General features: G+C 42.7%; 3 protein-coding genes across 3 annotated transcripts; 1 reads left to right on the forward strand and 2 right to left on the reverse strand.

The window, feature by feature from the left end:
• The first annotated feature begins 250 nt into the window (after positions 1 to 250).
• On the forward strand, positions 251 to 1932 carry bsx (brain-specific homeobox). The gene is made up of 3 exons (XM_079566222.1): positions 251 to 616; positions 855 to 1045; positions 1455 to 1932. The coding sequence occupies exons 1-3, from the start codon at positions 373 to 375 to the stop codon at positions 1704 to 1706; spliced, it is 687 nt and encodes a 228-aa protein (XP_079422348.1). The 5' UTR covers positions 251 to 372; the 3' UTR covers positions 1707 to 1932.
• A 2177-nt stretch (positions 1933 to 4109) lies between these two features.
• Positions 4110 to 17637, reverse strand: jhy (junctional cadherin complex regulator). The gene is made up of 9 exons (XM_079566688.1): positions 17520 to 17637; positions 16872 to 17194; positions 14459 to 15032; positions 11498 to 11575; positions 10522 to 10895; positions 10089 to 10359; positions 5600 to 5705; positions 4952 to 5130; positions 4110 to 4342 (listed from the first exon to the last, which is right to left on the reverse strand). The coding sequence occupies exons 2-9, from the start codon at positions 17162 to 17164 to the stop codon at positions 4130 to 4132; spliced, it is 2088 nt and encodes a 695-aa protein (XP_079422814.1). The 5' UTR covers positions 17165 to 17194; positions 17520 to 17637; the 3' UTR covers positions 4110 to 4129.
• A 511-nt stretch (positions 17638 to 18148) lies between these two features.
• On the reverse strand, positions 18149 to 23374 carry LOC306970340 (heat shock cognate 70 kDa protein). Its single transcript, XM_079566260.1, has 9 exons — positions 23235 to 23374; positions 21798 to 22007; positions 20428 to 20633; positions 20202 to 20354; positions 19567 to 20122; positions 19291 to 19493; positions 18893 to 19091; positions 18582 to 18814; positions 18149 to 18487 (listed from the first exon to the last, which is right to left on the reverse strand). Exons 2-9 carry the CDS (start codon positions 22000 to 22002, stop codon positions 18290 to 18292), a joined length of 1953 nt encoding a protein of 650 aa, XP_079422386.1. The 5' UTR covers positions 22003 to 22007; positions 23235 to 23374; the 3' UTR covers positions 18149 to 18289.
• Between the last annotated feature and the right edge of the window lie 949 nt (positions 23375 to 24323).

Raw genomic sequence — 24323 nt, forward strand, 5'->3', positions numbered from 1 at the left:
AAAAACTTCAACCACCAGCGCATGTTCCTCGTACATCATCGTTAATTTGCAACGCGCTCGATTCCCCCCCCTTCCCCTCTATACCGTCCCCTCCAGCCAATCGCAGAGCAGCGCCAACCTTTCGCAGCTCCCTCGCGCTCTCTAATTGGCTGAATCCCAAATCAATTTGTCCAATCCCTCCACCATCCGAATAAATACTTGTTGATAACGCGCCCTCCCACCGCTCTCCGTGCCCACTGTAGTGTCATCTTCTGATCAAACTCCGTGCACTCGAGCGCTGACTCTGAAGGGACTCCGCGCCGATGCGAACATAAGGAAAAGGAACACAGTTAAAAAAGATTTAGGGGGGGAGGAAGAGAAAGAAAAAAAAAGATGAGCCTTAACTACGCTTCTGTGGCGCCTCCGCAAAGGTCCACGTCGTTTTTTATCGAGGACATTTTACTGCACAAACCGAAGCCGATGAGAGAGGTCATCCCGTCACCTTTCTGTAATTCTCTCGCCTCCCGCATGCCCATCCTGGAGTATGGATACCCGCTCATGCCCACGCCGATCCTGGCTCCGCATCCCCACCATCCTCTCCACAAGCCGGAGCACCACCAGTACTTCTTCACATCTGGTAAGCTGCAAGATGATGCCATAATAAGAAAAGCTCCTATGACAATCACTGGGGCACCATAACGTTTAGGCCTAACGTGGAGTTTCTGAAATACATAGCCCTTATTTTGATTTAGAAGAGATAATGGGATTTAATTTAGCAAGCTAAGTGTCCAGCGTTTTCTCTGCCATTTTTCCTGCCTGTTGTAAAAAATATCTATATAAAAGCCTATGTTGTTTTGATATGGATTTTCTCCCAGGGATGCAGATGCCGGCGTTATTCCAGCACCACGCAGAGCTGCCAGGGAAGCACTGCCGGCGCAGAAAGGCCCGCACGGTCTTCTCCGACTCGCAGTTGTCCGGGCTGGAGAAGAGATTCGAGGTTCAGCGGTACCTGTCCACCCCGGAGAGAGTGGAGCTCGCCACAGCGCTCAGTCTGTCCGAGACACAGGTAAACAAACACACACACACACAAGGCAGATTTGAAATGCTAAAAAAAAAGAAAAGAAAAGCATCGTCAGGTGGTCAGACAGAAATGCGCCATGATCGAGATTTGACATAATAAATAACAGAAGAATGTTGTGCGTAAAACGTGCGTAAAGTTGCAAAGTAGACTCGCGGCTGTTGAATATTAGTTGAGACCTATTTTTTGTAGGCCTATTCACATTCACAAAATGAATAATGGCTCTATTTTTTACAAGGCCTATTTGTAAATATAATTAATGTAAATCGGGTTTTTTCATTTCATTTTTTTTTTTTTTTTGATAGAGGCGAAAAATTACGCATGTTTGTGTGGTTTTATACGCGTCGGTTTCTACTGTACAAAGACATTTATTTCTCTTGTGTTTCTCCATCACAAGGTCAAGACGTGGTTTCAGAATCGACGCATGAAGCACAAGAAACAGCTGCGAAAGGTTCAAGACGATCGTAAAGGACCGGGGGACGTGGACAGATCAGCGGAAAACTCCAGCGAGAGCGAACTGAACGAGAAGGGCAGCGAGCAGCTCAAGCACGCGCTGGAGCCGGACTCGTACATGCTGGAAGAGCACGAGGAGGACGACGACGACGTGGACATTGAGGACGACGTTTGCTCTCCGGACCATCTACTATAGTAGGCTGTACTTTCTGTACCAGCAGCAGACTCACGCACGGTACATGAGACTTTGTACATTCACTTCCAGTGTAAATATTGAAGAAAAATGAACAAACGTCATTTATTTAAATGTGGTAATTATTACTCATTGTCACATTTAGCATCTATACGCCTTATGGGGTTGTGTGTTTTTGTTTTTGAAGGCATTTTATTTTTCCAAACGTCAAAATAATATAAACATAATTCAGGCCATTATTATTATCATTATTATTATTATTATTATTGGCCAACTATAGGGCCTATACTACAACTTCTTTTGAATTTGTATAAACACATGTTGCCCCACCATTTGCACTTTTACATACTGTATGTCTCGTATTTTTTCTCGTTTTATTTCATTTTTATTTTTTGTCTGTACTGTTTCTATAAACTGGTAATAATACTATGAATTGTAAATACAGTGGCTTATGTAAAACGGCACAGCAGCGTTATAGTAAAATGATAAATAATCACCTTTTTATTTTTATTATCTGTTCTCAAGTCTCCCTCGTGTCTGACTCGTGTAGATTGTCACGGAGGTTGTCCAAGTGAAGGCTATAGTGCGCGTAAAACGGATTGATTTGCGCGCAGAAGCTTCTGAGTAAAAAGGCAGTCAGGTCTAGCAGATGTTGTAACAACAACAAGTGCGCAGGAGCCGCGTCCCCGCTCAGCGAAAGGCCGTGAATGGGAGGCGGCGTGCGCTCAGCTGGCGGCCTGCCTGGTCTGGAGCGTGCTGTGCGCTCTGCAAACACCACGCAGCCACAAGCCTCTGATGACAGCGCGGAGTCCCCGTCAGCTGCTCACTACTACTTGTTGCTGGTTAATAGAAGGGGATTTGCTGGTGGTTCGCGAGCTACACTCCAGTGAAGGAGGTTTTAGGGCAATTTAAAATAACGCCCCCCAAAAAATTGCGCTGTATTGTTTTAACTTCTAAATGGTTGTAAAGGCTGTTTCAATTTCTAATCAGCTTTGATTAAGAACGATGTACCAACCTAAAAACAACACATTTCAGAAATATGGTATGGCAATAATTTATTGACCAGTTGTGGATCATAATATTACAAAATAGAGAAACATTATTATTATTACAAAAATAAATTTATACAACATTTCATATATTTCTTTCCTTTCTCTACAGCCTCTTCTGAACAGTAAATGTAATAAACTGTGAAGGATGCATACAGGTTATTATTTTATGGACTGCAAATTAAATATACAATGACTAGTTTCTATATTTTAAGGCCCTTTTAAAATTACAAATCAAAGCTGCATGTGCAGTGCATTTGCACAACAACATGCTCTTGTCTTCTTTCTTGTCTTCATGCATTCCTGTCTTTTGAAAAGCAATTTATCTCATCTTCAAAATGTGACGCTGATTAAGAGGGAGTGCGGGGAGAAAAAAACTGCTGGGAGTAGGCCAAGCAGAAGGTGATCAATTAAAAGATTAAGCGTTTTGCAACACATGGACGCATCTGCATTTGGGCCTAATAGCAGGGCCATCAGCTCATTTTCAGGAAGCCTGCCGCCGACTGAAAGCACCCTTCTCACATCAAAGCAAACCGTGTCTGCCTTCGCTTCCCAATGGACAAAAAGGGATGCTAATTTGTCTCCTTCATGTACAGCGCTGAAAGACCCCTTCAATTAACTGGATTTCAATGGCAAAAACAAGTAGGTGGGCGCAGAAAGAGATGCGACGGGGCTGAGTCGGGATAGGCAGAGCGGCTCATTAAATCAGAAAGGGCTCCATCATTTGTTTCCAATCGCGCATCAGAGGACTTAACACTAAAAACATGGAGCTTCAAAGAGTCCATGATGGGTTAAATAGAGACTATAATCTAATTAAAATATTGTACAGAGGTAAATAGTGCTTTGATAATGATCTGAGGGTTCTATTAGTGAAATGAGCGGCTCGAGAGCGTTTTGTGTCAGGGAGGAGTTACCACTTAAAGCATGGACACATTAAGAGGAGCAGGGACAGAATCAGGTGGCCTTCACAGTGTCATTTCCCATCGGAGTACGAGGTGCAAACTGTACAACACGGATTCAGAAATATTGACAATTTACAACAACAATCAGATTTATATGAGGAAACAGAAGCAGAATGTACAGATAGTATTCCGTGAGCCTCCAATAGTGCAATTCATGTTTTGGGGTCGTCCTTAAAATGGGTAAAAGGCGCAATTACTGACCAAGAAGTTGAAAACACAAGGTCAAAATGATAAAGCAGAAAGCCTGGACATTATTTGTGTCTTTTCATTTGGTCTTTTTAAACCCATTATCTTTGAATTCTGTTAATGAATATGTCCGGTGCTTTGCTGGTCCTGCAGGATGATGTGCTGATGACACTGCCCTGTAATCCGTAGTAACGTGATGGAAAACACATACGTTCAGGGGACCTTTCCGTCAGACGGCGTGTATCTTCCGTAACAGCGCCACGGCCTGTTTCTCCTCTTCGTGCCGTTTCCTGAGGAGTTCCAGTGCGGTCAGCTGGGAAAGGTCCAGTCCATCCACGCAGGAAGCATGCTCACCTCGGTCTTTGGTCTGATTCGCCTCTCGTTTCTCTTTCGACTGGCCCGGTACGAGGGGTCTGGCTATGGTTTTAGCGTACTCCAAAGCCTGGAAAAGAGCAAACATCTCAGATTTTCTCATTGGTATCTTACAGCATATGGTTCATTGTTCTCTGACATGTAACTGTGTCGTGTGTAAAACATTCATAGAGGACCTGAAGACAGAAAGTTTTCATAGTCAAATAACAGGGTTCCCAGGAAAGTCAAATAGAGGCCGATAGTCTAGCGTTTAAGGCTTCTGCTTCAGTCCAGGCTTTGACAACTTGCTGGATGTCTCTTCACCCCCTTTAACCCTGCCAACGTCTAGTCGGAACAAAGTAATTAAAAAAATCAGAGCATTTCTCATATCAACACCAAATTATACCCAATACTATGAAAATCGCAGCTGTTTTATTTAGCGTATTCCGTAAATCTCTGCATCATATTGTTCCTTGTGGGCACTATAAAGATTTTTGACAAGGTTTTTGCGGCATGTACTGCAAAATATGTGGCAGTTTTACACATTTAAGCTTTATTGACAATACAGCATCGCAGGGAGAGGCATTTGTCAAAGTGTTGTTGACCGGACTCCCATCGATAACGCAGACGTGGTTGAGTTTCCCTGTCGCTGCCACATTGTCGTAATAAAATTTTTCCTTAGGAACACAGATATACACACCTTTATTCTGGGAACTTTCTTGCCACTGGCTTCCAGATCCTTGGCCGGTAGACGGGGGATCCTGCTCGTCTTTTTGTTGTGCTCGCGGATCGCATTTGAATACAGCTTCTGTCGTCTCATTTTCTCAGCATGTTGACGGCAACAGAGGGAGGCATGGACAGAAGAGACACAGGCCGATTATGAAAGGGGCTTTAATTAACGGGGCCATTTCTCCCTTAAGGCCCCCGCTCATTGTGTGCACTCTCGGTGCAGCCTCTCCACGCAGCGCAACAAAAACCCCAACACAGCCACCCATTCAAGCGGGTCTTTCAACATTTACACATATCATTCGCTAATAGGCTTGGCCCTGAGGATGCACGGGGCTCAATCTAGTGCAAATTGGTCAAACATGCTCACTTTTTACCACTGCGGATGAACAAAAGATATACCCAAGCACAAAAAGCACTTAACTTCTTAGGGGCACTCTCATTTGCTTTGTAAATGTAATTTCAGACCGCGACACAGCATGGGAGCCTTTAAATTACAAACTCGGGCAAATGAAAGAGGGTCAGCAGTATGCGATGACTCCAATGGACGCAAATAATTGGGAAAGATATCAAAATGTTTGGTCTGTTGCTGGGACGTTTGGTAAATTGCATCATGTTGTAAGTTGCCGGTGATTCCTTACTGTTTTCTCCACAGCAGTGTAATCTGGTCCAAGGCCGTGAAGAGTGACAGCCGGCTGTAGCTGCCTGTAGTCTTTCAAGCTGTATGTCTATAGGAAGTCAACATAAGAACAAGGGGAAAAAAAGGGAAAAAAAAGTGTGTTGTGGTTAAGTAATTGCAATACCTGTATGTTTTTATCATATACATGGTGTATACAGGCAGAAGCAAGTCAAATTTAATACTTTTTAATCCAATTTTTAATGCCACAAATGCAGAAATAAACGGTGCATATTTCATTTACACTTCAGTAAACACAGGAAAGAGAATTGGTCAACTTTTGGGCTTTAAATGTGGTAAATTTAATATGTTTTACACCATAATTTTGGCATTTTGGAATGGATTTTTGAATACATTGTTGAGCGATGTCAAAATGTTCCAAAAAATGTGGATTTAATGCCAGTTCGAACCTAATTTAAAGGAACAGGCCACCGTTTTTTCATACTGAGATATGTTCTTCTCTGAGCCTAGACAAGATGATACGTACCTGTCTAGTCTTTGTGTGTGGCCTCAGTCACACAAAACGACCAAAGATGTTGTTAGCATTTGGCCACTCCCAATGTATTCCTATAGCTCCAAACGGGGGTAAAGTTGGAAGCTACCACGCTCCAACTCACGCACAAAGACCAGACAGGTACGTATCAACTTGTCTAAGCTCAGGTAACATATCTCAGTATGGAAGAACTGTGGCTTGTTCCTTTAATGCTTTTTATTGACATTTAAGGCCTTGATTAATGACTTTTAATGCTTTTTAATGCCCTGTGGAAACCCTGACATGTATCATATCATCATCAGAATTCCAAGCAATATGAAATCCGATAATCCATTTTAGAAAGGCCATCCAAGTGTATGTGAATTTGCGGCTGGACAAATGTAACTCTCTGTATGTCCGGGAGCATTTAAAGGAAGATTGAACCACATGCACTGTCAGACATGTTTGCAGCGGTCTAAAGTTCAAGCAGGTCTTCAATATAATAAGAGGATCGTGGACTGCCTAAAATAGCATCAGATTTCCACTTGATTGTTGTTAATCCTACGGTCTCGGTAGAAAAGACTGCAGCCTTTGCAGGGTCACATGTTACTTTGCGTTTGTCTCCATTTTTATGTTTCATCCGTGGTCTCTGTTTTGTTGTTGTGCGCTTTTGATTTTTTTTTTCTTTTCTTTTCTTTTCTTTACAGTGGGGCACGGTCATGTTCGACTTTGTAGCTGCGGCGTCTTCGGATTTGTCATCGTACTTGCTTGAAAATATTGTTCTCTACTATGTGATTTAATACACAGAGGGCCTTATTTCGGAGATATTACTGGACTGAAAAGGGCAGGCCGACCTCATGGGGAGTCCTTGACATGGGCATTTTACAAAGGGACAATAAAGACTTGTTCTCTGAAGCACAAAGCAGAGTAACCGTTTGCCATTGATCATCCCTACCAATGTCCGGGTTTTTCCAAATCAGCAATTACAGAGCTTGTGGTCTCTTAATGTGGTGCAGGAAAACTGTATTATTCTCGTCGCACCGCTTCTGGTAGCCAAAATTATTGCACATGCTCAGTTTCCATCATGTCAGCTCTCTCCTGATTTATTGTATGAAATTGGCAACAAAAAAGGACAAGAACAAATTGGCTTGATAGATGTTCATGTGTACGGTTGACAAGTATGACAGGTATGTGATGCAGACAGATATTCCTTGTGTCGCTGTTAATACGAGCACGACCCACATGCTGGTCTAGATCAAAATAAAGCGAATTAGAGCAGATTCTACTGGCTTTGGTTTTCAAGAGCAGGATTTAAGCAGTCCCGAGAAGTACTGGGAATTAGCGATCGGTCATGGACACAACAGGGCTCCCATTCTTTTCAATCCCTCCGAGTTATCTGCTTTCAGGCCTGTGCGTAGTGCGCCTGTAATCTGGTCAGACGTGATGGCAGAGATGGTGGGAGAGATGGAAGCCCTCGGAGTGGGGGCCCGGTGGGCTCTACAGGAGGACTACGCGAAGGCTCCGGCGGACACAGAGGCCTAAGCACATAATCGCGGCTTCCGGTTTTCCGCCATTGTTCTGTTAAATCGATCTTCATGTGGCTTACATAGGGCGACATGAAAGCAATTAGTCTCTCTGTGGTCGAACCCCATTCACACATACTGTAAGGTTTATCTTATGGAATAGATACTGTAGATTTAGGGGACATCGGACTATATCAGACCATGACCTATAAGCCAGTGTATTTTTTTAGAAGGCCACATGAATTTGATTGTATCGCAGGGAAATTTGCTTCCACACTGGAGTCAGGGCAGATGGTGAGAGCAGCTAATGCTACGCTAATACTCAGACCGGCATAAGGACTGACAGTGGAGCTAAAGGCTAACAGCTCCAGTATACACAGAGAAAGTATTCATGTTAGTTTCTGGGATTTTTTCATTTAGCCTTCATAGAGGAAGCAGAACTTTGGAAAATTTTGCAGCATAGATAGGACTGATGCAGTGCAGGTGCTAACTTATGGACTAGCCGTTTACATTATACAAACTCGCCATGTGCCCTCTGAGACTGAGAACACATTATAATAAACCGGTCCTACGTAAAGACGACAAGAATGTCACTGGAGTTTTCAATGTTTTAGAACAAAAATCAGAATTGTTTAGGGCTACAGGTACAGTTAAACGATATCTGTATGTTATTAAAAAAAAAATAGTTTAGGTACTACGGGTATCAAAAAAATAAATCAAAAGCAGGTACTGGAATAGATATATCTTTTGAGACCAGGTTTTGATGCCTGTTGGTCCAGGGACAGCATTAAAGAGATAGTCTTTTATTAAACGTTATTATTCTGTTCTGGTTCTAGATGATGAAGTATTTTAGTAATAGGTATCAAAAAAAAGTTTTGCTCAGGTATCGGTATCGCTAAAGTACCGGTATCAATTTTTTAAAATGGTACTCAGCCCTAGGATCTGTTTTATTGCCATTGTCAGTGAAGGTACATTCACAAACTAGGATTTTTTCCTCCTCGCTTTCCTCAGTATAAACTAAACTAACATTCTATATCATCTTCCAGGCAAAGGTAGACCTACATATCCAAATAAATTTAATAAAAGCAATTAAATTGCCTTAAATTAGTTGCCCCAATCTAATACAGACTTGTTTAAGTGTTCTGTCGCATGTCATTTATATCCCCGGCTAAATCTTTATTGCAATATTTCATAACGGTCTGCCCTACAGCACACAGCCCACTCCCTCCATCCATAACCTGTCGATAATTTCATTGCTGTGATATGTATCTCAGGAGCTGCCCCATGCAGAAGGAGTGAGGAAGGAAGAGCAGCTAACCTCAAAGTTGCTGCCTGAGCTTTACCTGAACTAAAATTTAGGACCTGGACTAACAAGAAAGGAAGATAATCATTCTACTTTTATGTACACTATGCAGCAGCTTACACAAATGTTATCTTCGGTCTGAAAGCGGGCAAGAATCTCACGTACGCCCTTTTTGGTCAATACTCCGTCAATACCACCTGGTCTCACTCCTTTGCGTTTCCATCAGCACATTCATCTATCCCTCAGGTATGAAGCCACGAAAAGCTCGACAGCTCATCATCTCCTCTGAAGCCCCACAACAGCCAACATCTCACTGTTTGGCTACAATCGTCCTCTGTTCTTGATTAATACATTTGTATTTCACTTTATTTTGAGGTCGTGGTCTTTGCTAGTCAAATAAGTCATAAGTCGAAGTGTAAATTAAAAATTTATCAGCGTTGCACTAACAAATAATTGTAAACATGCCTGGTCTCTCCGCACTTGAACGGCCGTCTGGCACAACCTCAAAGCTGTAAAATACAATTGGTCGTCTTGTGAACCCGCACCTGCACTGTTCACTCTAACAAGCCAATGATGGAGGTAAGAAACAACAGCAGGGAAATAAATGAATGCAAAGTGCCATCTTTAGTGAGGCCGTTCTGCACATACTCTTGTCTAATCACTTTATCTCCGAACACATCTTCACGTGGCTTTTCAGAGGCCTCAGCTCTGCGCTTCATAGAGTCATCATCTTATAGCAATTAAGTGTATCTTAGTGGAGCTAGACAATTAGGCTGATGTTTTGTGCCCTTAGCCACTAGAACACTCCCTGCGGATTAAGCAGCCCTGTATGGGGACAGCTCAGGGGATTATTTGGGACTTCAAAGGGGCATTTATTTGTGTAACCTCTTGTATGTAGGGATTAATGGGGTATACCATTCAATCTAGGAATTCATATGGCACTTTTGTGCTGTGAAACTGCATAATGTGTTTTTCTAACTAACATTTACAAAGTACTGAGAGACTATTGTGCACATTGAACCTTGCAGAAACAATTTAAAATTCATGAGGATTAGAGAAAACCTTTTAACAGAGTGACAAACACAATGCATTCTGGTGAAGGTGTATACAATGCAAAGAGGGCAAACAGCCACCAACCTTATAGGCTGGCCTTGTTCTCAAGAGCTTCTTCTCCATCTGCACGAGGTAACCATCAGATTCTCTTCTTTGGCCAGTCTGTGTGGGACTGAACCCATATTCTATCTGTGGTGCAGGTTGGCCTATAGGGGGCAGCACTCTGTAGGAGCTGGAGCTCTGAGACAAAGTGCTGGACGGTGTTCCTGGGATTTGGTGTGAGGACTGGTCCTCTGTGGGACTTTCCCTCTGATCTTCATCCTCAAACAGTAAGTGTTCTTTAAATGCAGCTACTCTGAAATCACCCACAAGAGCCACACAAAATACAATACATCATATTATACCATGTCAATAAAAGTGTAATTTAGAAAAGAATACTATGATGAGAAAGTAACCATTACCACTTAAATAATTACTAAATTGAAAAAATAAAACAAACAATTACTACATGCTTTACCTTTGCCATTGCCTTTGGGTATTTTCCAGGTTCCATTGACCATCAGGATGGACCATGGAGAGTCCAATCTGGAGTTCAGGGTTTACATGTTGTCTCCTGTGGCCGGACATGAAATGAATGATGCACTCTTGCCCTTTTTGTGAGGTAAATGGTGGGAAATGTAGTGTATTGTCAATGTTGCCCTGGACGGTAGGAGCCAGAGGCTGTGATGAACTTGGGGCTTTGTTCAGGCTTTTTACAGTTGCCTTTGTTAAAGGAGAGCTCAGACAGTCTCCGTCCTCGGCTTTGACCCCTGGGGCAGGGGGCTGCTGCGGTCGAGTTGGAATTAAGCTTTCTTTCCTCTCAGCTTTCTTCCCTTTGCTCCTCTGACTGACCTGAGGTTAGAGAACAATTAGCTGGATTACAATCTAGTTTAGAAATGAACAATGGCAGCAACCGAGTTCCCAATGCACATGAAACCTACACATCGGAAATGTTCTTTTAATGATTTGCATCATCTGGAAAATGTTGATACATTTGGATTGATACATACATAATGATTATTTTTAGTACAAAAAAATAAATACTCTATATTTTGGAAATTGTAGCTGTAAAATCCACAGTTCATTTTTATACAGCACAAACACAAGAATGAGCTGCAAGTAAAGACCAAATCTTTCCCTAAAGTAACAGGTCTGGCTCTCGTCTCCGCATCCTCGGACCAAATTATTTCTCAGGAGCTGTGCCGGTGCCGTGCATGTAATACCGCTGATTTAGCGGCACATGCTTGGCCCTTTCCGCTGGGAATCTTTACACCGCTCTGTTTGGAAGCGTTAAGGCGCCTGCTCAAGTGCTTTATACAATAATGCCTTTCCATTGCTCGCCTCATGTTTTGTCTTTCCTCCCTCCTGTTGTTGCTACACTTTGAAAGAATTAACAGGTCTTTATTATAAAAGTCATAAGCTTTGTATTGAAACATATTGATTTTGGAACTCACCTTTGCCTGCTGTGTTTGCTGCAGCTGAACCTCGCTTTGACTTTCTGAGCTGGAGGTCTCTTTTGGAGCTTGCTGAGCCTATGAAAATAAAATCACAAATTCAAAAACTGCAAAAAACACTTTATTTCCTCCCTTTTCTTACACAGCATCCTTTACCATTTACCCAATAAAATTTGCCACAGCTCCACTGGTTTCTAAAGCACCGGCTTAAAGCAATGAAATACATTGTGTTAATGCTCTAATGAAAATCACTTAGTCAACTTCGGGACCCCCTTTGGTGGAAGAGGACCATCTGAGTGGATCGATGGTATTGACTGAATGGAGACTTTTCACTGAATGCCACAAATACCGTGAGCTTGCATGGGTGAAGGTCAGCAATAAGTGGATCAATTGTAACATATATCAATAGACCGGTTTATAATAGGCCCACATAAATGTGTGCGTTATCGCTGTTGAATGTTGATACTTTGATCAAGTGGTCTCAGGTGTTCGGTAATATACGTTTGAAAATGGTTCTTTGACCTTATAGCTGATTGTCTAAGGCGGTGTTGGTTTACCAGTGATGCCACACAGGCTACAAGATCAAGAGCAAGTGTCCGTATGCAGTGCGCCACGATCAGCCTATCACCTCCACTTATCGGCCCACGCCATCACCTTTTGTCACCCATTATAAAAATCCCCAATCAGTTGGAGCAAATGATCAAGCCAGATATTGCATTTCAAGCATGGTAAGCAGCGTAATATCTTCTCTGGCAAATTGGGAGGCCCGTAATTGCTTCTCAGCGACCGTATCACAACAAAGTCTAGCAATTGTAGCTCGCTGCATTACCTCCCGTACCCAGGAAACATCTGCTTTTCGCAATGAAGACTTCAAAGGGGCAGCGGATTCTTGAATTGCATTTAGCCGCTATTGTGGCCTTTCCAGGTAATCTTGATTAGGTGTTTAGACTGAGGCAGGGTATACAGTGGCAGAGAGCTCCCCAGAAGCTTTGGTCTAAAGCTATTAAAAGACTGTACATTATGTTCCCCCCCGGCTTTGAAGTGAGGGCCATGCGAGAGGAGAAGGGAGACTCGGAAGGGCTGAGTGCAATAGCGCAAGATTGATCTGCTACTTCTGTCTTTATCAAAGGAAGCCCAAGCCAATCTTCGCGACCGCTGCTCTGCCACTTGGCCCGGCTAAACATTTGCGGCATTAGGAAATTGTGTACATTTAATAACAAGTCTAATTGTCACAAGTCGCTTTCACTTGGCTGCTCTCTCCAAAAGACCAAATGGGCTATTTTTAAAGGGCTCTGTAACAAGTTGATTGTCTGGAGCCAAGCTGATTGGGGAAATGGATATCATTTGTACATAAAGGATGCAAATCTTTGAAAAGCAGAAGGAGGAGGCTTTGACGACAGTACAGACATCATGATTTTAAGAGTTATATTTCTCTTAGGGGATTAGAAAATGACAGAATATTCAATAATGGATATGAAGTATGCAGTATAAAAGGAAATGTGTGAAGCATTTAAAAGCTATGATCACTAAAATGTTTTGAAAATGACAGTCCATACTTACATGACTGCATTTTATTGACAATGGATGAATAAAACATTTTCCCTTTCATTGATGTGCCCACATGATCAATAAAATGTGACATACAGTAGGGTTATTCAACAATTCCAAATCAAAAACGATTAAAAGGATCTATCCCCTTATTTGTTCCCTGTGCCACAAAATTCTCTACAAACAACTGGGTCCATTTCCTGAAAGATTACATTTTGATTAGTTCGTTAGACGGGTTTCAACACTTTCACAACTGTTCACTCTGCCATGGCACAAGCAAAAACCCAAATCCAAATTGACACCCCTTTTTACAACCTGTGTCTCCCATTAAGTGGGGCACGCCTTCAGAGATACGAGGCAATGGGAAACTAATAAGCGGTCGCAGAAGCAAAATGACAAAACACAAGGGCTGAGGAGGGGAACAGGCTCTGGCTCTGTTTACCATTGCACAAAGATAACGGCTCTTGACTATGTAAATGGCAATGATATGAGAAACTGTGGCGCGCCGGGGCTCAGATGGGTGAACAAGCTTGGGGGTATTATAGCCAGCCAACAGTCTTGTGGGCCGACAAATGGGAAATGGGACCTTCCTAACCAATTATGCCCCTGTGCCAGGTGCAGGGATCTCTGAGAGCCTATTGGTAACCATGCGTCTCTGATGTTCTTGTTGTACACATCAACTCATAATAAGCCCAGCATAGCCAGACATGACCCTTTTTATACGGTGAAGAAGCAGCAGATGAAAATAGCTACCCTCCTCTACAAAATTAATTTTCCAGCTTTGGTTTGAATCATTGGATATTCTTCCTCTGACAATAAAACACAGATAAAGCTCAGAAACAAAAAGGGGGGAAATATTGTTGCAAAAACAAAACAAAAAAAGCTACATTTATTAAAAATGTAAAAACCAAAAATATTGTTCATGTGATCAGAATGCGAACCGTTAAATATTAGAGGCAACTTTCTGCTAAATGAATTAACTATGTGATCAACTACACTAAAATTATGGTTTTCAAGTCATATCAACACAAGCTGCTTCAAAGGTTGTTATTATTCATTCACCAAATCCTGTTAAATCTTCAGAATAGAAGCATGGGTCAAAAATATATCATTATCTCAACGTGAAGCATCTCATATTGATTTCATTTACCTTGTGATTAGACTATTTATAAATCATCAGTGGCTGGAGTATTGGGGGTTCAGAAAAATGTGTGTCATCAAAAATTATAGCAAACAATACTGAATAAAACTAAATTCACATTGTAAGACTTGGCTTGAGAGTTATCAGCCACATTACTAATGCGAGTGCAGCTCCTGGTGTCTGCATTTGTTATTACAACTACTATAGACATAGGAAAGTTGACCTGTATAGCCAAAACCCCTGACCTCAGCCCTCCATAGCTTCTTACATACCTTCGCTCCAGTTTGGGGAATCCTGAGCGCATGTGTCTTGGAATAGGACCCATATTTTGCAGCGTTTCGTCCCAGGGTTAGCTTGTTGCGCTCCACGATATCCTCCAGGGGTTTCTGTGCTCTTGCCATTTTGTCCATTTGTTGGCCAGTTTTTGCTCGGTTTTGGTTTTGATTGGGTTCGGCACGCTCCTCTGTCGATTCTGAGGAAGCTCTACCATTTGCCAGTTGTTTATGGGTTTCTCTGGATGGTGATACCCGTGAAGTGTCGCGATGTAGAGGTGGAGGTGTAGCGCTGGCATTATTCTGTATATATTGTGGATGCAAAAGATACGGCTGGTCATAGCTGTTGTTCCGGGGGGTCATCATAACTGGCCGAGTCGTGCTGGCAATTAGCATGTATCCGTCTTTCTTCACACCTTCTTCTCTCTTTCTGTTGAGTTTCTCTTCCGTGACAAGGAAAGAATCATCGACGGAGATGAGTGGGCCCTCCCGGTGCCACCCTGCTCCTTTGGACATCACCTTCGGGTTTGGACCACAGTGCAGGTGTGAATGGGCCTCGTCTTGGAACACCTGGCTGTAATGAATAAAACAGGCAGCAACAATTAGGCCATACAACCCAAACGTGTTTACCATTCAACCTAATCAAGGCAAATGGGAGATATCAAATCCAAATCCACACATAGGCATAATTATATAATTAGTCAAATGACGCTCAATTGTTTGTAAACATCCTCATTAACGAGATTTCCATTTCAAAAGGAAACTGTACAGACATCTTGACACAGTGTATCCCCGTGCGAAGGGGTCAACGGAGCAAGAGGCATTAGAGCATGATTACAGTGATGAGGGCTGTAAACAAAGGGAGTTGGGCTTTACCAGAGACTTTTGAAATTGAAACAGATGAGTGGGATTATGAGGCTGTATTTACAGATAATTTTCGTATTTTCACCTCCGAGCGCACTAATGAGAGTGTGTTTGAGAGCTACTAGCGGGGGAATGGTTCACAAACGGCAATTTTCAGCTTATGAAATGGCCTGAAAATTGCAGGCTAAAATGCTCTTTCTGATGGTGATGAAAAGATCTCATTAAATAAATAGCAGAGGGTCTCTTTGTTGTGCTTAAACAGGAGGACGAGGGGAGCCTAATTCTACCCACGCTGACGTTGTGTGTTGGGGGAGGGTTGCCTAGGTGTAGGGCCCTTCACTTCTGTGAGGCCAAAAGGGTAAAGGATGCCTCACTAATGACTTAGATTCAAACAAGTTGTAGAATGCATCGCGGATTACATGCAGCTGGGCACTGCCAATACAGCACAGTCTTTTATTTCTTGCCCCAAACACAGACTCCCAAATACAAAGGACAGAGAAATACTGTGTCATATTGTGACAGTGAATGAGGAAATGAAAAATACTCCTACGGGCTTTGCTCAAACATCCGTTAGCAATATTTCAAGTTGGATAGCTGTGAAGTATGGTGCAAAGGGATGAATGAAGCATCCTAAATAGGAATCTTTCACTTGAATGAAGAATGCCCAATGGGTTTGTAAACTATGCAATGACAGCCATTGTGTGAAAGGGCTTACCCGCTTTGAGGAGGCAGTGGAGAGGACTATGAGAACATGATGATAGGAATAGGATTGTGTCCACTGCCTGGCTTTATGAAATGGAGCCTTTTGTGAGAATATGTCACGGTCATTTTCCTCTGAAACAATGTACTTTAGAAGCAGGCCCACACTTGGTGGGCATCAATTCACTCGGGTTAATGACAGGAAAATGGAAAATGCCCCCTTTCTATTTTGAAGGGAAATGACTATCACATAGTGTCTGAAGGAAAGCGAGAGAAAACTCAAAGGGTGCAAATAAACAGATGTGGTCGTGTCCTCACCATAGATACCCCTTTGCCTACTCAAAGGAAAGCCTTCACCAGGGACCACTTATTGTGATTTGTGAAAGGCAAAACAAAAATCTAGTTTCACTTCCATAAAAGCTGACATTTTGAAAGAAGTGAATTAAAGCATTATATTGTCCTCACTTTGTGTATTTCAAATGATTGTAAATCATAGGCCTACTACATCTAAACAGTTTTGTATTGTAACTCTAGATAGGCAACAGATTTATTTATTTTCTTCTTTAGTAGCCTTATACTGCACCCAAACACTGTTAATATTACCATCCTTATGTATTATGTATGGTTCTGTCACAATGGCAGCTTCTCAACTAGGACAATAACGCTACGCTGACACTGTATGGCTACTAAGAAATGATTTCGCTTGAATTTATTCGATTTATTTAATACACAATTGAAGGCATACAGTTCAGTTTTCTATTCTGTTACTATACCGCCATCTGCTGGACATTACAGTGAATGGGATTTATCAAGTAAAAAGTGTAGACAATGTTTCAGTTCCATAACCTACCTGATCATCTCATTCCTTTGATAACCCGAACAGTTCAGTCCGACAGGTTGGAAATTTGACATCTCTAAACTGTCGAAAACCCGCAGGTCTTCATCACCCGAGTCCTCGTTTGTCTCGTGTGAAATGTTGACAGCTTCCCCATTGCTGATATTCAATCGCAGCTGCTGCTGGAAGGCCCTCTCCTGAACCAGGCTCTCTGTGTCCGACTCTGCAGCCTCCCACTGGAAGCTGGCACTTGAAGACGGCGGATAAGGTTGTTTATTCAAATAAAGATGAGTGTGCCTTTTCTCCATATCGTCTCAGAACAGATTCCTGCATCTGCTCTGTTGAAAGAATGTGAAAAATGCATGTCAAAATCACTGTAAATCTTAATTCTAATTTATTTGGCATTGATCGAGAAAAAGACACTTAAACACAATGCTTTTCTCCACGCCATTTAACGTTAGTAATTTGAAAAGGCTAATTTTGTTAGCATCGCGTGTAGCGGCTCCAGATATGAGTATCCATGTGCAGGTGCAGCACACATAACATCGGGGAGTATTCAAAGTTTGTGTAACATAGGAAATTATTTATCGCCTGTACACTCAGTTTACGTTACTGTTATTAGTTAATGCTCGAATTAAAAGGTGTCGTGAGAAACAAACTTACCTCCCGATTTCCTTCAACAAAGCGTAGCCATAGCAACCATGGACACCCTTGCTGCATTTGAGAGCACCTCGGAGATTACAAACGTGTCCGAAACCGGGACCTCTGCTTTTTGGTTAAATTCTCATGTGCCCCAACTTTTACTATATCCCCGGGTCGTGTGAAATATCAGCTCACGTTTTCTGAGCTTCCTCTATGCTGTGTGATGTAATCAGGACTCAATTTCCTGGAGCACGTCGTCAAATGTATAAAATGGATACTATATCTTAATGCCACACAATAATCGGCATATTTTATGAATGAGATTTTCAAAAGCAAGTGGACACAAAAAAGCAGCTATACGTTTGATAACTTTTAGACTTTCACTTATTTCTATGATGAATGAGCCTGTAGCCCTTTGTTTTTTACAAAAATACAAATGTGGGTTGGAAGCGGACATTTTTTTTTTTTCTTTGTCAAGATTCTGGATCTGCTGTTAAGACCTTCAAGAACAGGTTGAAGATTACCCATTTAAAAATACACAAATATCAAGTGTCCCTAGTAAAGACAAAGGCCAGGTTAAGGGATCAAAGGATTGTTTTATTGCCAAACCTGTAACATTTCAGTAGACAAACTTCATGTAGTGAAATGACAACGCTGAGTGCAAAATACAAATTTCTGAAAGTTTTGAACAAAGCAATAACATCCCTGAACCCTTTAAACACTCTTTAAGCTCAACTTGTGCTATAAGAGGGTTAACTTCTTGGGAGGTAGTGGCGGATTCTGTGGAATGTTTAGTCGACCTCCTCAATGGTTGGTCCAGAGGAGCCACCGCCAGGTGCAGCACCACCAGCTCCAGGGAAGCCACCAGCCATACCCTCAGGCATTCCTCCTGGCATGCCCCCGGCACTCTGGTACAGCTTGGTGATGATGGGGTTGCACACCTTCTCCAGCTCCTTCTGTTGATGTTCATATTCATCCCTCTCGGCAGTCTATTACAGAAAAAAGTCAAAGTTAAAAATGTATACATAAAGAAATTGAAATCAAAAACCTTGAATAGTTCAACCTCCAATAGTTCATTCTCACCTGGTTTTTGTCCAGCCAGCCAATGACCTCGTTGCACTTGTCCAGAATCTTCTGCTTGTCCTCGTCACTGATTTTTCCAGCCAGTTTCTCGTCCTCCACGGTGGATTTCATGTTGAAGGCGTACGACTCTAGTCCATTCTTTGAAGACACCTTGTCTCGCTGAACGTCATCCTCTGCCTTGTATTGCTCAGCTTCCTGCACCATGCGTTCAATGTCCTCCTTGCTTAGACGCCCTGAGAAAATTGTTAAATAATTGGATTTTAGCTTATGCCTTTATGCTTGAATTTCAAAATTCGTTAAATAAAACACACCTTTGTCGTTTGTGATGGTGATTTTATTCTCCTTTCCAGTGCTCTTGTCAGCCGCAGAGACGTTCATGATGCCGTTGGCGTCAATGTCAAACGTCACCTCGATCTGAGGAACACCACGAGGAGCAGGCGGGATGCCGGTCAGCTCAAACTTGCCCAGTAAGTTGTTGTCCTTGGTCATGGCACGCTCACCTTCATAGACCTGTTGGTTACAGTGAACATTTTAGGGGAAAGTAATCTGGACCATTTGAAATTAAGACATGCAGCAACAAGTTCGCTCAGACATCCAAGGAAGGTCGGGGCCATCTTTGGTCTTTCAACCTCTGGTGGAAACTACGAATGGCTGGAATAAACGTCATCACTGCGAGAACAGAGACAGTGGTGTGTCAGGAGAGCCTTACCTGGATTAGCACTCCAGGCTGGTTGTCGGAGTATGTGGTGAAGGTCTGGGTCTGCTTGGTAGGAATGGTGGTGTTACGCTTGATCAGCACAGTCATGACTCCGCCAGCGGTCTCAATACCCAGAGACAGAGGAGTGACGTCCAGAAGCAGCAGGTCCTGGACGTTCTCGGACTTGTCTCCACTGAGGATAGCAGCCTGGACAGCTACAAACAGACCCCATGTTACACACATGTTCATCATTTCGATCATTTCACCATGGGATAATTGTCAACATACCTGCTCCATAGGCCACGGCTTCATCAGGGTTGATGCTTTTGTTGAGCTCCTTGCCGTTGAAGAAGTCCTGGAGCAGTTTCTGGATCTTGGGGATACGAGTGGAGCCACCGACCAACACAATGTCATGAATTGCCGCCTTGTCCATCTTGGCGTCACGAAGAGACTTCTCCACTGGGTCCAGAGTTCCACGGAAAAGGTCAGCATTGAGCTCCTCGAAGCGGGCCCTGGTGATGGAGGTGTAGAAGTCCACTCCTTCATAGAGGGAGTCGATTTCGATACTGGCTTGAGTGCTGGAAGACAGGGTGCGCTTTGCCCTCTCACAGGCTGTGCGCAGACGACGCACCGCCCTCTTGTTGTCACTAATGTCCTTCTTGTACTTGCGCTTGAACTCTGCAATGAAGTGGTTCACCATGCGGTTGTCAAAGTCTTCTCCTCCCAGGTGAGTGTCACCAGCAGTGGATTTGACCTCAAAGATGCCATCCTCGATGGTCAAGATGGACACATCAAAAGTTCCACCCCCAAGGTCAAAGATGAGCACATTCCTCTCAGCGCCAACCTGAACATATACATTTAGCCTTTTATTAAATAATCACGTAGCATTTATTGATAAACGTATTAAAAAAATAATAAATCACCTTCTTGTCCAGGCCATAAGCAATAGCGGCAGCAGTTGGCTCATTGATGATACGTAGAACATTAAGGCCAGAGATGGTACCAGCGTCCTTTGTTGCCTGACGCTGGGAGTCATTGAAGTAGGCAGGTACAGTAATTACAGCATTGGAGACATTCTGAAATAGAAATCAGTTAAAATTAGCTACATCCACCAATAGGAAACTGCATGAATTTAGATTCACAACTTACTTTTCCGAGGTAGGCTTCAGCAATCTCCTTCATCTTTGTCAGCACCATTGACGAAACTTCTTCAGGGTAGAAGCTCTTCGCCTCACCCTTGTACTCAACTTGAAGTTTTGGCCGCGTGTTGTCGTTTACGACTTCGAATGGCCAGTGCTTCATGTCAGACTGTACAACCGCATCATCAAATCTGCGGCCGATGAGACGTTTAGCATCTGCAAAGCAATACACACTTAAATTATAGTCAATCCCATACACTAAAGAAGACCAGGGTTTTATACAGACCTGGGCAAAGTACGGCCCGCGGGCCACATCCGGCCCGCGAGATGATTCAGTCCGGCCCATAACTTGTAGGGCATAAATTCATAAGCATGTCAAAAAAAAAAGTAAGTCTCTAGCTCATTCCTGTGCGGAGTTATGATTTTTTTTTTTTTTTTTTATTACCAGAATGCTCACTCCAGCCACTAGGGGGCAGATTAAATAAGAATAAAAGTAAAGAATTCCACAGGTGTCCAGCAAAGGGCACTGGCATAATAAGATATAAGGATATAAACAACACATTGTGTGACTTGCAAGTGGGAAATGGACAGTCTGCCCCTGGGCAGCTGTGGCTACAATAGTAGCTTACTACCACGGAGTGCGGAGTGAATGAATATTGACTACAAAGTAGCAGAGACTTGTGACACAGGCTTGTAAAGTGTAAGCCGTTGTTATGAGGCTACAGTCCTGCCAGACTCATCATTATAGATTTATTGAAAAAAAGTCCTCAATGTATTTTCCCAATCAAAACATTTTTTTTATTTTGGAGCTTTTGTTCATGGACCCCGGCGATACACTCCCGATATATTATACTTATATCCCGATATAAGTTTGAGTTATTGTTGGTGCGGCCCTCCGACTCAATTCAGGCTCCTCATGTGGCCCCTTTTGAAAATGAATTGCCCACCCCTGGTTTTATATCAAGTTTGGGAGCAGGACCACACCTTCCAGTTACCATCCTGTAAACATCACTAGTCCCCCTTTGACTTTGTTCCCTCCCACCTACCCCTTTTTAAAACGAAGTTCTTTTTTTATATGTTCTGGGGAAAGAGGGTCATTCCACCATTGTACGCAAAAACTCCATGGCATGGAGCAATCACTACATTCGCTTTTGATTGTAAAGTACCAGTACATTTGTATTTCACTGCATCTGGAGGTTGTGGTCCCTGCTATGACAGGTTTAATTCACTCAGACATCCAAGGAAGAAAAGCCTTCTTCGGTCTTTAAACCTCTGGTGGAAACTACGAATGGCAGGTATAAGCGTCATCACAGTGAGTCTTGAAAGCCTAAATGGGCCCCAAACAGGCCAATGGGACTAAAAATGAAAACCAAAGCTTACCAAAGACTGTGTTGGTGGGGTTCATGGCAACTTGATTCTTGGCGGCATCTCCGATCAGCCTCTCGGAGTCTGTGAAGGCCACATAGCTGGGTGTGGTCCTGTTGCCCTGGTCGTTGGCGATAATTTCCACTTTGCCATGCTGGAAGACCCCCACACAGGAGTAGGTGGTCCCCAGGTCAATACCGACAGCTGGTCCTTTTGACATGGTTCCTACAAAATAAATTTTATTAGATAATGTTCAATACAGTCAGACTTTATCAATACACACATATGTGCTTCTATGCCAAGATACAGCCTATGGATTTCAACAGGGCTGCACAATTAATCGAACAGTCACGGGGCTTCCTAGAAGTAAAATCTTAAGCAAATTCTTTGGCGTTTTTCCCCTAGTATAGTGTTTTTCTTGAGAAGCAGACACCTGACGTAAACATGTAAGAATCAAAAACTATAAATAAATTTAGAATAAATATATATTATAGATAACACCTTATTGGGACCCACCCACCTTTGCCTCTTTTTGCTTTGTCTCTGCACTTCCGTTGTATTTTCGTGTAGTAACGGATTTAATCTGGACTTCCCCAGTCCCATGTTAATAGATAGGAGAAAAGGGGCGGGCGCAATTCATGGCGCGAACGTCCTGTGACGTCATATCGCTAAACATCATGAGATTAGCAGCAATTATAAACTAATTGTTCCAACAACAACAACACAAAAAGGACTTGGACACCAGTGTGTAGATGTATTTACCAGCTAAGTAGCTAAAGACGGTGTATAAAAAGTCTCTAATGTTAGTCTATGGAAAAGTATGCCACAAATAAAGGCTGATCTCCATGGTAACAGTGGATTTTCTCGAACTCCATCAGTTTTTAATATGAAACAATACTTCATGGTGGAATCAGACCATTGACCAATGAGAATAATGCCCAGCCCTACATACATTTTTCATAAACTTAGGAACACGTGAGACTCGCACCACGTGACACTTCACATGGACACATGGAAATTATCCAAATCTGCTCGAAATGTAGATTACGCGAAGTTGGCCGTTGACATGAATAATAAGACTGTTCTTCTCCCGCTCGTCTCTTAACAATCGCTGCGCAGGATGAATGCGCAGCTGCGGCTGATTGTTCGGGAACATTCCGCAGCCTCGCGCACCCTTCCCCCATCTCTCCATCTTAACGGACCACATGTACTGAGGCTAGCATCCCCAGTGGGCGCGAGAAATACTAAATATTCTTCAAATAACACGATCAAGGAATAAATCTGCAGTCACCGAGTAACCCACAACCGCCATTATAACACATCCATGCCCAAAACTAAGAGTACACTTCAGACAGACAGTTATTCGCGGAGGATAACGTTTTCCCCCTAAGATCTTCCGAGAAACAAAACCTATAAAACGCGACACAACCACACAATTCGCCAATGACTCACCAAATTAAGTGTTACAAATGAATTTTGAAGCTGACTTGATGAGGACAGCGGGACGATGTTCTGTCCTTGCCGGTGAGAGGAGGGAAAGGAAGGCTGAATGGAAGATGGAAGATGTATATAACCGGCACAGCGGCCAATCACGTGCCGGCTCAGTAACGGCTCTGCTCAGCTCAAGCCAATCGCGTCGCTCTTCATTGACGCTCAGACCTCGAGGAACGCGTCCTCCTGCCTGTTGTGGGTATTTCCTAATCACGGATCGATCGCCTGGTGCAGTGTCAGATGGCCTAGTCATTCACAGTATCACTCTGATTATATTACAACCGATTTTTTTTTGGATAATGGAGTTGGCAGTAACATATCCAAGTCTGCTGCAGGACTGCCCCAGCCTCTGTACTAGCCTACTTCTACTGTATTATATTTCAAAACAACAACAAATTGCACCGTGCTGAAACAGAAAGATAAGAAAGCCCTGTGTGTCCCTGAGGAATAGAACTGGATGTAGAGGATTATGAGTCATTTATTGCTAAAACATTTTACTGAAAAACAAAATAAAACATTTTATAGTCAAGTGGGGGGAAATGTGTGGAACGTTCTGGGCCCCAGCAAGTCTGCCGACGGCCCTGGTCCAACTTATATAAACTGAAATAATAACTATAAAGACACATTCTCAACAAATAAAGCTAAACAAATGACTTAAGTGTATAATAAAATTGAAAGTACAGCATGATGAGACCAGCAGGCCTACGGTACTTTACAGTGAGCTGAAATAGATCACTAAAAGTCAGGGGTAGGCAAGTTTGCATTGTGGAGGGCCGATTTCTACCATCGCCAAAACACCAAGGGCCCACCATTGCAGCCCAATGTAAAGAACCATTTCCTGCAAATGTCCTATACATTACATTGAATATGACCAAGTGGTATGTTCTGACAATACACAACAAGAAGTAGATGGCTTTAAGCATTGGCTTACATAAATTGAGGAAAAGTATCTTGTTTTTACTTTCACTTTTATCCTAATCCAACCAAGTTTACTTTGCCAGTTTGAGACTAGTTCATTTCAGACTAGTTTTAAGGTAAATCTCACTTGAA

Source organism: Gobius niger, assembly GCF_951799975.1.
Source record: "Gobius niger genome assembly, chromosome: 11".
Lineage (NCBI taxonomy): Eukaryota > Metazoa > Chordata > Actinopteri > Gobiiformes > Gobiidae > Gobius > Gobius niger.

Excerpts from the sequence above, each read along its gene's own strand:
- jhy (XM_079566688.1), bottom strand. The coding sequence starts at position 17,164 with ATGGAGAAAAGGCACACTCATCTTTATTTGAATAAACAACCTTATCCG. Across the intron at positions 15,033-16,871 it reads CAAAGGAATGAGATGATCAG|CCAGGTGTTCCAAGACGAGG; the intron begins GTAGGTTATGGA and ends TATTCATTACAG. Across the intron at positions 5,706-10,088 it reads GAACAAGGCCAGCCTATAAG|ACATACAGCTTGAAAGACTA; the intron begins GTTGGTGGCTGT and ends GACTTCCTATAG.
- bsx (XM_079566222.1), top strand. The coding sequence starts at position 373 with ATGAGCCTTAACTACGCTTCTGTGGCGCCTCCGCAAAGGTCCACGTCG. Across the intron at positions 617-854 it reads CCAGTACTTCTTCACATCTG|GGATGCAGATGCCGGCGTTA; the intron begins GTAAGCTGCAAG and ends ATTTTCTCCCAG. Across the intron at positions 1,046-1,454 it reads TCAGTCTGTCCGAGACACAG|GTCAAGACGTGGTTTCAGAA; the intron begins GTAAACAAACAC and ends CTCCATCACAAG.
- LOC306970340 (XM_079566260.1), bottom strand. The coding sequence starts at position 22,002 with ATGTCAAAAGGACCAGCTGTCGGTATTGACCTGGGGACCACCTACTCC. Across the intron at positions 20,355-20,427 it reads CTGAAGCCTACCTCGGAAAA|AATGTCTCCAATGCTGTAAT; the intron begins GTAAGTTGTGAA and ends TTTCTATTTCAG. Across the intron at positions 19,092-19,290 it reads AGCCTGGAGTGCTAATCCAG|GTCTATGAAGGTGAGCGTGC; the intron begins GTAAGGCTCTCC and ends TGTAACCAACAG.